Source organism: Prionailurus viverrinus, chromosome D2 (genome assembly GCF_022837055.1).
Source record: "Prionailurus viverrinus isolate Anna chromosome D2, UM_Priviv_1.0, whole genome shotgun sequence".
Taxonomy (NCBI): domain Eukaryota; kingdom Metazoa; phylum Chordata; class Mammalia; order Carnivora; family Felidae; genus Prionailurus; species Prionailurus viverrinus.
This window is the reverse complement of record NC_062571.1, coordinates 32782255-32797359: the sequence shown is the minus strand read 5'-3', so window position 1 is coordinate 32797359 and position 15105 is coordinate 32782255. Positions and strand designations below refer to the sequence as shown.

The following is a 15105-nucleotide window of genomic DNA, read 5'->3' as shown; positions in this document are numbered from 1 at the left end:
AGGTGACGTCCCAGGCAGGGGCCCTGCAACGCAGGCAGGCGGGTGAGGGGCGGTTCCGGGGAGCCCAGCTCCACGTCCACGGGCAGCCGCCCCTGGGGCTGCAGGTCCGGCAGGCCAGACTCAGGAGCCAATTCCAGGGGCCGGGAAGCAACATGGCGAGGGTGGCGGTCTCACAGTGGGGTTTCCAGACCGGCAACACAATCACCCAAGAATATGTGTAAGATGCAAATTCTCAGGTCCCATCCCCACCAACGCGTAGAATCAGAAACTCAGAGATGTGGCCGGCAATCATGTGCTAACAAGCCCTCCAGGGGGTTCTGAATTGCTGGGGAAAGGGAAAGAACGCTAGGAGAGGCCTGCTCTGCTCAGTGTACAAGATGGGGAAACTGAGGCCCGAAGAGCTGAGGGCGTTTACGTAAGATCACACAGCTGAAAATGGAGCCAAGTGCACCCCGGGGTGGGGGCTGGGGCGGTGGTCAGACCATCGGCTTCAAACCTTGGCACTGACATTTCAAGGTAGGGCACTAACTTTTCCTCATCTGTGAAGAGGGGACAGCAGTGGTCCCACTGGGTAGTCCAGGGGGTCAGATGCTAAGGAACCTGGCACAGGCTCATCCAAGCACTGCCATCGTACTCTGAGGCCCGTGATGGGACAGGGCACAGAGAAGGGCGAGATCTGAGATATGGACCGTGTTACAAATAATAGAACGCCAGCACTCACCCGTAGCCCCGCCCAGGGCACTGACTACTCACTATTATTGTGCACCCCTCTGTAGGGGAGTCCCTGCCACCTGAGCTCTCCTGTCCCTGAGTTGTGTCATGTGTCTCCCTTCCGGTTCCTCTGGGCACCTGCCCCTCAGAAAAGGCTTTCCTGATTTAAGGCTGTCGAAGCCTAGGGATGAATGTGCTCTTGTCCCGGGACAGATGTGGAAGTCATTACACATAGGAGGAGTCCCATCCGTGGCCATTGCCCATGCCAGGCTCCAAAGGGGACACCAAGAAAGGAAGGCCATCCCTGTCTGGCTACTGCACCTTCCAGGCAACCTCACCTAACAAGGCCCTAAGATGTGGTCCTTGCTCTCAAAGAGTTTCCAACTTGGTCTATTCCCTGGCTCCAGCCCAGAATACTGAGTTACTACAGGGCTGGCTGATTAGGACCAATACCCAGGGTGACCAGAGTTGACCTGAGTGGCCGGGACGCCACAAGGGGCTTTGCACTCCCCGGCCTCGTGCCCTCGTGTGACAACGCTGAGCAAGGCTGAGCCCACGAGGACACCTCCCCAGTGGTGCACTGAGTCCCCGGACCAAAGATCCACTTTGATCTTCCAGGGAATCTGCCAACTTGCGGAGGTGGTACCCCCGGCAGTGAGGCTGGGCTGCCCCCCGGGGGTGACAACCTACCAGACATCAAGGAGATCTGTCTGCAGGCTCCAATGCACTCGCCTCCACTCTACCGGGCCCGTGTGAGGAGCCTGGAGCCAGAGGCCACACAGGGACCCAGCAGGCGGGCACCCATGCGGTCACCCCACACCCTGGGGCAGCACGTGATGGACAAGGTGGGAGGCACAATGACCTGCTTGCAAAGAGGGCGAGCAGGGTGCCTGGGTCCCGCTGGCACCACTCGCCAAGGGAGAGGAGACAAACACCACCTCCCTGCCCGTCAGGGTGAGTTATCCCCAACATAGGGTTTCTCTAGAGAGCTCATAAAGCAGCTGATGCGGCGAAGCAGGTCTACACTCAATAATCCCTCCATCTCACTCCAGTCGGACGCCGGCATATTCATCGTGAATTATCCTTTCCGAAGGCCAAATCAATCCTCGGAAGCGCCGAGGCCCCTGCCGCTGCCCTGCTGCAGGGAAGGAGGTCCGCGTGCAGCGCTGTGACACCGGGGGTGGGGACAGGGAGGCGGACCAGGCACGCCCTCTCCCTCACCCCAGGGCAGGGGGCCCCAAGGGACCGGGGACCCCTGCATCCACCGGGATACGCAGGCAGGGTGGGGAAGTGAAAGAGCGGCCAGAGAGAGTGAGTGAGGAGCCCGCAGCAGCCGTGGGGATGGCAAAGTCTCCTCTTTGCCTACTCTCATCCACTCACCCACGGAGGATCAAGTGTCGCTGATGGAGGGAGAAGGACCTAGGTTTGAATGCGGCTCTGCAACTCTTTTTCAAATATTTATTTTGAGGGAGAGAGGGCGAGAGAGAATGTGCACGTGCGTGCTTGCACACGAGCAAGCGAGTGAGCGGGCGAGCAGGGGTGGGGCAGAGAGAGGGAGGGAGAGAGAAAATCCCGAGCAGTCTCCGTGCTGTCCGACGCTGGGCTTAATCTCACGAGGGGGGGGTGGGATCACGACCTGAGCGGAAATCAAGAGTGAGACGCTTAACCGGCTGAGCCACCGGGCGCACAAACCCGGCTCTTTAACTTAATGACCATGAGCCTTGGGCAGGTGACAACCTAAGCCTCGGGTTCCTCGTGTGTCAAATGGGCTTAATGCCCGCCCCCTTCATGGGGCGCTGTGAGGACTAAATGAGCAAGGCCTGCAAAACCTTTGTGCAGCAAAGACAGGAGGGTGACCAGGAGGGAGAAGGTGGGCAAAGTGTGTCCTGAGTCAGAGGGCTGGCCACAGGAGCTAGGGTCTCCGGAATCACTCGGGGGCAGGCCTCTGTCTGCAGGCCTGGGCAGCTGTCAGAAGAAGTCAGGCTGACGCCAGGAGCTGGGCAGACCAGAACGAATAGGGGGCAACAGTAGGAAGCAGACATCCCATCAGCAGGAGGGTGGCACTCATCGCCTGAGTCGAAACCAAGAGTCAGACGCTTAACTGACGGAGCCACCCAGGTGCCCCTCTTCCCCAGTCATTTTTTAGCAATAGACCCAACTCTGTGTCGTGTGCCCAGCAAGGATTAGCATCTGTTGAGTAATGCCAGGAAGAGAGGCCTGGACAGGGACACAGACTTGCCTAAGCTCATTCGAATGCACGAGCAGAGCCCGCCTGGGGCCCAGGCTCCGGCCCCGGTCCTAGGCCTGCGTGCCCAGACCGAGCCACGCTGGCCACTCTCCTCTCCCTGAAGCTGTTGTACCTTCACCCTATGTGGACCCTTGGCCACTGAGACCTGTTCCTGGGTGACAGACTGAGGAAAGGCCCACATAATCCTGAGAGGTAGCACAGTGGGGGATCAAGCGTGGACGTCGGACGGTGAACTCCTAGGGTGCAAATCCTGACTTGGCTGTGGGAGCCTGGGTAGCTTGCCTGACCTCCCTGAGTCTATACCCTGGGGGTCATGATAGGACAAACTTCCCATCACTGCTGCAAGGAGTCAATGAGACCACGCAGGTGACCTAACTAGTTAAGACACAAGTACTAAATATTATTCTTTCTATTTTAACCACAACGACCTATTTCTGCTGTCCAAGAAACAACACAAACTGCTTTTTCCACGGCTGGTCAGCCTGTTCTATCACCTCCTGAAATGACTCTCCTCTGGCTTCAGCCTCTTAAAACCCTTACCGCCACCTATGCTATAAAGCCTTCTCTGTCCCTGAGTCCGGAATGAATTCTTTCCCACTCTGAGCGTTGGCAGCATCTGTAGCTCCTGCCTCCCGCTTGCCTGGGGCGGACCAGGCACTCGTCGTCGGCCCCCTCCTCCACTCCAAATGGGGGCTCCTTCAAAGCAATGACCCACACACAGAATCCCAAAGTTGTGGTTAAGTACACAGGCTTGGGGTCAGACAAGTTCAATCCCAATCTCCAGCCTAGATAAGCTGTGTGATCCTGTGCGGGTTGCTTATCTTTCACTAGCCCCTGCCCCCTCATCTGTAAGATGGGGTTACAAAGCCCACCTTCTGGGGTTGCTATAAGGATTCGATGAGCCACATGTGTGAAGAGCTTATCTGCACACAGCATAGTAAAAGACAGTTGCCATTTCGCCAGCTATCTTGAATGTGCATGTCCCTACCCTACCCCCTAGCACAGCCCGGTACAGGTGCCCAGGGCAGGCCATTAACAGCCTGCCCACACGACAGGTGGGCACATCGTCATTATCATTAGTGTTATGGCAACATCCAAACCACCCGGCCCACCCCACCTATGTGTTGTGGTACAGTCCGTCGGTAGCTGCCATGGGCCCCAGATGTGACCAGGCAGGGGTCTCGCCGGAGTGGCTGCAGATCACAAGGTTCCCCACAAGGGCACACCCTTGGAGGGCCTAGGCTGCCCTGGAGAAAGACAGAGAGGAGGCAAGGCCACAGAAGCAGCCAGCCCCTTCCAGAGATCCTGTGATCATCCCCGGCTCCTAGAAGGAATAGTAAAATCCTTGCGCTGAGGTCACCAAGAACTCAGGGCCCTGGGCTCCTCGGTCCCAGGATCTGATCATCTAGACAGACAGTGGGTCACCTCCTTCCCTCCAAAATCTCACACCACACCCTCCTCCAATGGCAGCAGCCCCAGGGAGCCTCTGGACCACCTCACATTCCCTCCTGAAGCACCCAACCCCAGACCGAGACAGCTGCGAGGCCCCTGCAGCCCCTTCTCCAAACCTCAAGTCCCACGCTCACAGCTCACCAACCTGGGAGGGTGCCCCTTCGTCCCCAGGCCCACGGGGGCCAGGTGCCTGCCGGGCAGAGCCCCCCGGAGCCTCTTCTGCAGCCCATGTGTGGAATCAGCACAGGCTTCCGGCTGGAACCCAACAGTAATTCTCTGGGGCCCTTGGGCAAGCTCCCCACCTTAGGCCTCAGTTTCCCCATCCAGAAAGGGGGAGTGTTTGACTAAGACAGCGGCCATCGAGCTGCCCTGCAGGAGGCCCTAGTTGTTCATCGCAGGCCTTCAGAGGTCCTTTGGGCATGGGGGTAAAAGTGAAGGTGAGGAATACGGGCTGTTACGGCTCCCCACTGTCTACCTGTGGCCCTAACTTCACCCACAGATAATTATTTGCCCTCAGCATTTATTCTCATCTAACACGCTGTGTATTTTCTGTGCTGTTAGGAGCTACCGGGCTCCGCTGCCTCCACGCGGGTGGTTGGCACAAAGGCCCACACCACCCTCTGAGCACACACTCCACTGATGTCTGGGAGCCCCTCACTGGCCTCCCCATGTCACCCCGCTGAGGCTTTGCCTCCAACCCTTGCCAAGGAACTGCTCTGGGGGACCATGACCCCCTCTCCTGCATGTCAGTCCAAAGGAACCCTTTGGTTAAGAGGGAAAAAAAAACATTCTCACTCAGTGATGTCTTCATCCTCTCCTGAGACGGGAGTTCTTCCCTTTACAGAAAGGGGGAGGGGCACAGGACCAGGGACAGCTCCCTCCAGGACCCTCGGTACAGAGAATGGGCCCAAGGAAGGCCAAAACACCTCCCAGATTCCCCTTACCCAGGCCTGTCCACGGCTGCTCCGGAGCCCCATGCCCGGAGCTCTGGCCCTCCCTGAACGGCTGCTGCCCGCACTCACACCAGCCCTCCCGCATCGGCTCCCTGCCTGGTAGGGGACTCCCTGCGGGGAGCCATCCAAGCGCTCGCAGGCTCCCCGCTCCTCCTCCGTCTACTGAGACGGCTAACGTGGGGTCGGCCCACCTGGAAACTGTTCTCCCCGGGTCCAGACGGAACAGCTGGGCACTGATGGAGTTTGCAGGAAAATTAATCAGCGCCGACTGGCCGCGGTGCCAGGCGCTGCCTGGGCCCGATCCGTCCTAATGAATCCCGAGCTCCCGCCTTAATGACTCCAGACAAGACTAATTTAGTTGCGCAGGTGATTAGCGTGGGCATTAGCACCTGAATTGTGACTCAGGATGCTTTTGGCGGTAGTGAGGGGTCTGCCGGGGGTGGGGGCTGGGGGCGGGGGCTGGGGGCTGGGGGGGAGGAGGCTCCACGGGCACTGACCTTGGCGACATATGGAGGGTCAAGGAGCCAAGGGGAGGGGGCTCAACAAGACATCCAGCATCCACGGGCCCTCCTGCTTTCATTCGCCCCCCTATACTCGGTCAGTGTCTGCCGAGACTCCCCCTGTAGGGGGCGCCGTGCTTGGCGCAGAGCACATGCAGACTCAGGTTGCCCAGCTATGAAATGGAGACGGTGCCGCCTCTCGGAGACTCACTGTGAGGTCTGTAGGAGGCCAGGCATTGAGAACCCTTCACAGAGGCCCTGGCAGGAGGCTGGCAGTCAATAAATGCTCGTTCATATTACCACTTTACAATCTTCTATTATACATAAATGCTAAAATGCTAATTAATTGGAATGTCGATATTAATAAAAGGAGTGAGCAAAAATGAGCAGCTGCTGAGGAGTTACACACCAACAACCCGGCTAGAACTCGCTCAGAGCTTTCACAGGGGCGAATACAAAGCAGAGGGAGGGTGGGGGCCTCAGAGCAGGTGACATCTGAGCTACGCCTTGAAAGATGAGTAGGAATTCACCAGGCAGGAAGGGGAAAGAGCTTTCCCTGCCGAGGGACCAGCATGGCAAAGGTGTGGGGAGACAGAGGTGAGGTATTGGGGTGTTGAGAGGGTCCCCATGACTAGAGATCAGGGTGTGAGTGGCAGGTGACAGGCCGTGATGAAGAGTTCTCCCTCCTCCCTCTAGGCACCTGGGAGGCTCTTGGCTGGCAGTGTCTAGAACTGGGATGGAAGGAAGGACGTTGGTGCCCAGCCCCAAGGGACCCTGTCCCCCTCCAGGGGCTCAGGAGCCAAGGCAGGTGGACTAGATGTCCTCCGCCCCTCACAGAGCCCCTCGGTCAGCTTGGTGTCTCCACACCAGACCTCCCGCTGCTGCTCCTGTGACTCCCTGCGGGTCCCTAGCAAACACACCATATGCAGCCCCGGCAGGCAGCTGGGGTGATCAAAACACGACCCCTGGCACGGCGTGGGCCTCGTCATTCACAAGCACAGGCACGTACGGTGTCTGTGCCATCTGGGGCACGTGCTCTCCCGGGCCCACTTCCTGGGCAGCCATCCCCGTCATCACCGACAGCTCGCTCCTGACACCCTCGGGAGCGGAACGCCTGGCCTGAGACCGCAGGAAGGAGGGTGCACAGGCACGGAGCCAGTGGGAACATTCCCCACGTGCCCATACGCTCCAGACCTCACTCCTTCCCCAAGACACCCCGGGCCCCAGGCACAAGCCAGGGCCGGAGCTGGGTCCTGGGGACACAAAGATGGTCCAGGCCACCTGGGCGCATTCACAGTGCAAGAGGGGAGGCAGATGAGAACTGAGCCACACTAGCACTATGACAGGGACCAACAGAGAGGAAAGTAAGCAAAGGAAGCAGCACTCGAACCCTGCCTGGAGAAGGTTTCTCCCTGCCTGGAGAAACCCAGGAAGGTCACCCGGAGGAGGCAGCCATCAGAACAGACTTGACCGACCAGCGGAGGCTCGCCACCTTCCAGGCAGCAGGAGCGGCAAGTGCAAGGCTGAGGTAGGAACCCGCCTCTCACGCTCACGGAACCGCAGGGAGGCCGGTGTGGCTGGAGGGGAGCAAGCACGGGGGCGCGGAGGAGACGAGGTCTGACACGTAGCCAGACAGCCGACAGCCTTTGTGCCACTCTCATTGCAAGCGGGGCGAGGGACTTGAGCACACCTCATGACAGGCTCTGTCTCAGGACCCCTGACCGCTCGGCTGCGGGGGTGAGAGAAGGCTTCAGCGGGGTGAGGGGGCAGGGAGACCACTGCAGCCGTCAGGAAGCTGCTAGAGAATCCAGGCCTGCACCGCGGTGGCGGGAGCAGAAGGGGCGAGAAGCGAGAAGATTCTGGAAAGCTTTTGAAGATGGCACCAACAGGATTTGCCGATGAATCGGAAGTGAGGTGAGGGAGAGAGGGAAGAGACAGGGACAACCCCGAGTTTTTGGCCTGGGCAACCGGTGTTTGAGGCAGGTGGTGCCGCTGCAACTGAGCCGGGCAAGGCTGCAGGGCAAGCAGGGCCTGGGGGAAGGGCAGGAGTCCAGCCTGGATGCACAGAGGCTGAGAGCCCTGCAGACACCCAAGAAGAAATGCTGAGCACAGAGGCGGACACACAAGTCTGGAACGTCCTCCGCAAGGAGGCCCGGGAAGGAGGTAGCAGCCTCCGACTTGTCAGCACACGACAGGCCCTGAAGCCGCGAGACCACAGGTGATGGCCACGGGGCTAGAACACGGACGGGGAAGGCACACAGGAGCTGGGCCTGGGGCCCTGCAACACTCAGGGGTGCGGGCTGTGTGGAGAAGCCGGCAAAGGGAGCTGAGAAGGCACAGCCAGAGAGCCAATGCCCTGGAAGAGAAAATGACCGACTGCCAGAAGGCCACAGGTCTGAGAATTAAGGACTGGCTTCAGCCACCGGGAGGTCGTCGGTGACCTTGACGTGGGCCATACTGGTGAGTGTCTGGAGTGGAGTCGGGACGTCACCTGGAGACAGCACCCAGGAAGTGTCCCTCCCTCGGATGCCGGTGCCACGCGGTCATTTACTGCTGACAGCCAAGGCCACGGTGTGGGCGATGCCACCAGCCCGACCGGGCGCCGAGTCCTTGATCTGCCCTTGCTCTGCCCCTCCCCGGCCAGCTCAGCTGCCAATGATGGACGTTCCTGTCTGGAGTAAGACACACAGGGACAAGGGGGCCCTGAATGTTAACGGGCAGGGCTCCGTAATGACTTCATTTTGCTCCTGTCTTCTCCGGCTGGGAGATGGTCCTCAAAGAGAACATCAGGCAGAGGGAATTGGAACCAGAGATGGGTGAGGAGATAGAGTGACACGACGCGTAGCCTCCGCAAGGGATCTGGGGCGGCTGGGCTGTGCCCTCCCCCTCTGCTCCCCAGCACACGGCTGCTGGCCTGCCGGCTGAAACCGAGGCGACGGCATAAAGAATGGAAAGGCTCGGAAGGTTTGGGGTGAATCTAAGACCCAATCTCTAGCTCAGGAGAGAACATTTGCAGAAACCACACACTAACAGCCCGCAGCCACCTCTACCTCCGGAATCTTTTTTTTTATTTTTTTAAAAAAATTTTTTTTTCTCAACGTTTTTTTATTTATTTTTGGGACAGAGAGACAGAGCATGAACGGGGGAGGGGCAGAGAGAGAGGGAGACACAGAATCGGAAACAGGCTCCAGGCTCCGAGCCATCAGCCCAGAGCCCGACGCGGGGCTCGAACTCACGGACCGCGAGATCGTGACCTGGCTGAAGTCGGACGCTTAACTGACTGCGCCACCCAGGCGCCCCTACCTCCGGAATCTTAAGAGGAATTTGGAAAACACATTAGTTAACACACTTTGTACTCTACCTTGAGCAGTCAACAAACGTAGTTTTTATGATTGTATACATTATACATATACAGTATATCATATATTATTATTATCATTATTCTGTAAGGCTCCAGTGGTCTGAATTAGGCTCAATGGGTGGGAGTTCCAGGGACAGATTTCATATTCCTATTAGGAAGGATTTTTCATTCCCAGAACCGTCCCGTAGCACAGAAACGAACTGTCTTCCGGGATCATGAGCTCCCCACGTCGGGCATTGAGCAGAAGCCAGATAATCAGCACCCAGGCTGGAAGTTGGTCTGCCCACAGCTCTGACCTCCTGCCGCTTTCAGACTGGCTTGGGCTCTGCCTCCAGCCATCGAAAGTGACCATCCCTAGACCCAGCTCCTCTGTGCACCTGTCTCTCCCCTCCACAGCCCATGGCGGGCAGGACAGCTCAACCAGTCATCTCCAGGCCACACACAGGCTCCCCGTTCACTAACAAACCATTCCAGGCATGGAATCCAGAGAGGGGTCCATTCTGTCCTCATTTTACAGGCTGGAACATTGAGGTTCAGAAAGCAAAGGGCCAGTGAGAACCAAGCCTCCAAGCCAAGTCTCTAGGCCACCCCATTCCACATGGCAAGCAAAGGGCCAGCCCCTTGGACAAACTGTTTCAACCCTCACCCTCGCCCTGGCCTCTGCTGGTCTGAGGCCTGCACCCCGCCACATCCATGTGAGTTTACATCAACCTCTGAATGGCCCAGGGCCACACAGGTGACAGCACACAGTGGACACCTCCAGGCCTGTTATCTGGGGGCCTGGCTATACACTGGGCCGGCAGGGCCGCCCAAGATGGGCCCAATGCCCTCTCATTGGTGAGATAGGAGGTAAGGCCCAGAGAGGGGCAGTGCTGTGCCCAAGGCCACACAGTGAAGAACAAAAACTAAGTTCATGACTCTCGGGCCAGAGTTTGCCGTCCCATGCCGATGCAACACGAAGGGGGGAAGCCAGGAAGGTGTGGGCCAACTCAGCACCAGCCCCTGCCCGGAGAGAGACGAACAGAGCTGTCTTCAGCTCACTGAGCCCTCGTTCCTAAGGTCCCCTAGAGCCAGGGATCAATCCCCACGGCACCAGATCGACGGCCCTGCTGTGACTGCCAAGCGCAGGCTTAATGGGGCCATGTCCTAGGAGTTGCTCCCGGAAGCCGATCGATGCTTAGCATTTGCAGAACGCGTCTGCGGAACCGGAGCCAAAAGTAACTAGAGCAGGGCCTGCGGGAGGGCTCGCTGGGAGTGGGGGCATCCAGCCTGGGGCTTATCACCATCAGCACTGGCCAAGCAATACCCACTCCACCCCACCACGTTCCCTGCACCACAGGCCTCTGAGAACACCACACTCAGGGCTGAGCAGGGTCACAGATAGGGTGACACAGCCAGCACCGCTCACCTGAGGGCGGCCTTCGCCTCTCCCTGCCAGCAGCCCCGTCAGTTAACGGCTGGCCACGCCTCTGCCTCAATGGTCCCCCCTGTCCCAGATATAGTCCCTCCACCACAGAGCAATCCCTGGGAGGCTGAGGTTAGCACAGACACTTCTAGGGGCGCCTGGGTGGCTCTGTCGGTTGAGCGTCCGACTTCAGCTCAGGTCACGATCTTGAGGTTCTTGAGTTCGAGCCCCGTGTCGGGCTCTGTGTGGACAGCTCGGAGCCTGGAGCCTGCTTCGGATTCTGTGTCTCCCTCTCTCTCTGCCCCTCCCCTGCTTACACACTCTCTCTCTCTCAAAAATAAATAAACATTAAAAAATGTTAAAAAATAAAAAGAACTGACACTTGTAAAAATCAGCTGTAGGAAACAGTATGTGAAGGAACAGAAAGGGAGTCTTTTGGGACTCTGCTCAAGGGCCACCACCTCCCCAAAACCTCTCCGGCTTCCTCCTGCCTCTGCTCTGTCCCCAGAAGAACACACCTTCCTCCTTCAAGGCCCCACTGGAACTTAACCGGACATCCAACCCGGCCCCCATCGCCCCAACATCGACTTCTTTATCTTTCTGTCGGATTCCTCTCTGGGTGCAATGGCAGTTAGGCCCGGCACAGAGGGTGCACCCCTCTATAGCTGATGGACTGATGGGTGAACCGGGAGAGCCTCTATTGATGACAAAGGCTGCTAATGTTCATTCATTTCCCAAATCACATATACTAGGCAGCTAGTCTCCTACCTCCACACCAGCCCCATGCGAGGCCTGGGTTTGGGGAGAACCCCCAGATGAATCCAGAAGCCCACGCACATGGCCTGAAGCTCAGCAGCATCCCTGGGAGACTTCTAGGTTCCCTCTCCACCCCCCACCCCCCCACCAGGAGTTAGGCTAAGCCTGACGAAGAGGCAGACAGAGAGGCGGGCAGCCTCCTTCTCGGAGGAGCCTTTAAGCACCTACACCCACAAATCCAGCCTTGCAGCACTGATCCAAGGGAGGCTTGTGAATCACCAAAGGAGTTGCAACTTTCCCCAGGGCCCCCCCCCCACCCCATGGGTCCTAGAAAGGAGCAATTGGACTGTGGGGACAATCCCCACAACAGTCAGAAACACCTGCTATACTCTGCAGCCACCTGCAAAAAAGCTTCCACCAGGAAGGATGGAAGGAAAGGTCTCTCCAGGGGTTGCCCTCCTGGTCGCACACACAGCAGGGGAGAGGCCGGGGCCTGCTGAGGCTCCCCTCGTCAAGCAGAGATGTCTGTGAAGAATTTTGCATCTTCTCTATCACACATCTACCTTTGGTTTTACGTAAGAGAGTGTTTAAAATGACCTCTGCGTTAAATGCCTTCACACCCCTCCCCTCTCTCCATGCCATCTTGCTTCATTTCCAAGGACAAGCGACGCTCCAGAAAGAAGCACCACACCGGCCCTGAGCCCCACCCGCAGACCCACGGAGGAGGCAGACCTGAGTTTAAGAAGCCCCAGATGACGGGCATTTTCCCTAAGATGACACGGACAAGAATGAGGACAAGGGAGGGAGTGTGGGGGGAGGCAGGAGGGGCCTCTCACAGGAATGAGGGTCTTCCCATCAGTGCAGCTGCGCTTCCCGAGAACCTTCTGGTCCCCGGAGCCGAGCGAAGGCCACAGGGCTATGTGTGCACATCTCCAGCCACAGGCATAGAGGCCAGGCCCTCAGGAAGGGGATCATGAGGACAGAGCTGGGTAATGAGGTGACTCAAGCTGGGGTGTGAGGGATGTTTGTGATCACCTCCAAAATAGGTAATTGTTCCCCTAATGACAAAAACAGGCAGACTCATTGCGCGGAAAACTTGGTGATCACGGAAAAGTGCAAAAGGCTACAAAACAAACTCTGTGACAGTTGCCAAGTTCAAGTTTGCCCAAAGAAGAGGAACAAGCCATCTTGCAGGACAGAAGTGGAAGAAGTCACGCATCTTGGGCTCAATGTGATAACTCCTTGGGCACTTGGAGTACCCCCGTGTGGGAAGGGACAGCCCTGGGAAGGACTGAGCGCCCCATCCCCAAGGAGAGGCCATACACACCCCCATGAGGGACACCACAGAAGAGGTTCCAAAAATTGGTAGAAGATGGACTCAATCTTTAAGATCACTTTCGCTTATGGGAAGGGAAGCCCACCCTATGCCACTCGGCATGCCCACCAGCCCTTGTGCCAACTCACCCACAGGCGTGTCCTCGCTGATGAGCAGGTACGTGTCAAAGAAGTGGTTGGTGAAGAAGGGCAGTCGGTTCACCTGGCCTGGAAGTCAGAGGACAAGAGTGTCAGTCAAGGACCTTATGCCATAGCTTCTGCAAGGGAGACACAGAGTAGGGGCTGCAGAGGGCACTGAGCTTACGTCCAGTGCCATGGCCACCTTCCCAGGACCTCAGCGAGTCACTGTCCTGCTTCTGGGTAAATGGGGAATAATGCCAGTAGGGAGGTCATACGGTGAGAGAGGCCACCAGCCCCACATGGCTAATGAGTCCTGGGACATGAGGAAGCATAAAATACACACAGGATTTCAAAGGCTTTATATGAAAACATGGGTGTAAAATATCTCATTAACCTTTTATATTGAACATGGGTTGAAATGAAAATATTGTGGATATATTGGGTTAAACTTATTATTAAAATGTGTTTCTTGGGGCGCCTGGGTGGCTCAGTCGGTTGGGCATCCGACTTTGGCTCAGGTCATGATCTCACGGTCCGTGAGTTCGAGCCCAGCATCGGGCTCTGTGCTGACGGCTCAGAGCCTGGAGCCTGCTTCGGATTCTGTGTCTCCTCTCTCTGCCCCTCCCCTGCTCATGCTCTGTCTCTCTCTCTCAAAAATAAATAAAAACATTACAAAAATTTTTTTAAATAAAATGTGTTTCTTTTCTAATGCGGCTTCTAGAAAACTCCAACTCACACATGTGGCTCACGTTGTACTCCCACCAGGCAGCCTGGCTGTAGGTGACATGTGAGCACACCAAGGACCAGGGCTATCCTCCTCGATGGCTACCAGCCTGGTGCTCAGAGAAGAGCGAGGACTCAGGAGCCCCAGGAGGTATTTGTCGTGTGAAGGAACGTGAGCCGACCCCATAGGATGAATGACAACAATGCCATGTATAAGAACCTTTCTCCATGCCAGCCACTATGTCCCCTCCACCAATCTTCATGGTATAGCCGGGGCTATCATATCCCCATCTTACTGCTGAGGAAAACGAGGCCTGTGGGGAATAAGCAGTAACTTGCCCAGGGTCACACAGCTAGTAAGTGGCACAGGCCTTAGGGGACCCCTGGGTGGTTGACCTTGTATCACTCTGTGATGGCCTTGGGACAAGGGCCAGGTTTGGAAGGAGTTGAGGAAGTAGTGGCACGGGCTGAGGAATTTAGTGATTCCAAAGAGCCCCCCAAACCACAAGCTCCCCACACAAGGCCTCCCCAAGGCTGGCTTTACCTGTCCCCTGAACCTCCTCTTAACAGCCTTCAGTAGTGCAGTATAATAAAAAATATATTTGGAGGCGCCTGGGTGGCTCAACCAGTTAAGCATCTGACTTCAGCTCAGGTCATGATCTCATGGTTCGTGAGTTTGAGCCCCGTTTCAGGCTCTGTGCTGACAGCTCAGAGCCTGGAGCTTGCTTTGGATTCTGTGTCTCCCTCTCTCTCTCTGCTCTTCCCCTGCTCATGCTCTGTCTCTCTCCCTCTCTCTCTCAAAAATAAACATTAAAAAATTTTTTTAAATATATATATGTATATATACATGTATATATATAATATATATTTAATATATATGTATATATATGTGTGTATATATATATATGTGTGTGTGTGTGTGTGTGTGTGTATATATATATATATATATATATATATATATATATATATATATATTTGGTCTTTGCCCCAGTTCCTGACACAGAGCTCCAAAACTCCTTAGAATTTCCAGAGAGAGAGGAGTATCATTTATAAGGAGCCCCTTTTGAGCACAGCTGAGTTTATGCTAGTGAGGGGACTTGGTTGGGGGGTGGGGAGCCTCTAGGCAGCCCCAGGATGGGGCTGGTGGGCAGAAAGACCAACTCGTTAGTGGGGGGATCTTTTAGTCCCATCCAGACCTCCGGGGAGGGGAGGGAGCTGGAGATTGAAGAGATCTGATGAGTGCTCAGGAAGTGAACATATCCATGTGCTGGGAGGGTGGCGCACCTGGAGAGGACACGGAAGCTCCACTCTCACCCCATTCCATCTGGCTGCCCCGGAGCTGTACTCTTTATGTTAACCCAGGAAATGGAAGTAAACTGCCTCCCTGAGTCTTGTGCGTCATTCTAGCTGATAAAACCTGAGGAAGGGGGTCAGAGGAAGCCCTGATTTATGGCCGGTAGGTGAGAAGTATGGGTGGCCTAGGACTCGTGACTGGCCTGTGACATGGGGGCGGTCTTGTGCGCCCGAGCCCTTAAATGTGT

General features: G+C 56.5%; 1 protein-coding gene across 1 annotated transcript in view; it reads right to left on the bottom strand.

Annotated features, from left to right (window-relative positions):
• The window catches only part of CDH23 (cadherin related 23), a 415376-nt gene that overhangs the window by 345707 nt on the left and 54564 nt on the right, over positions 1-15105 (bottom strand). Inside the window, exon 3 of the mRNA XM_047825054.1 lies at positions 12851-12928. Coding sequence (XP_047681010.1) covers positions 12851-12928 — 78 coding nt within the window. The remainder of the gene's footprint in view (positions 1-12850; positions 12929-15105) is intronic.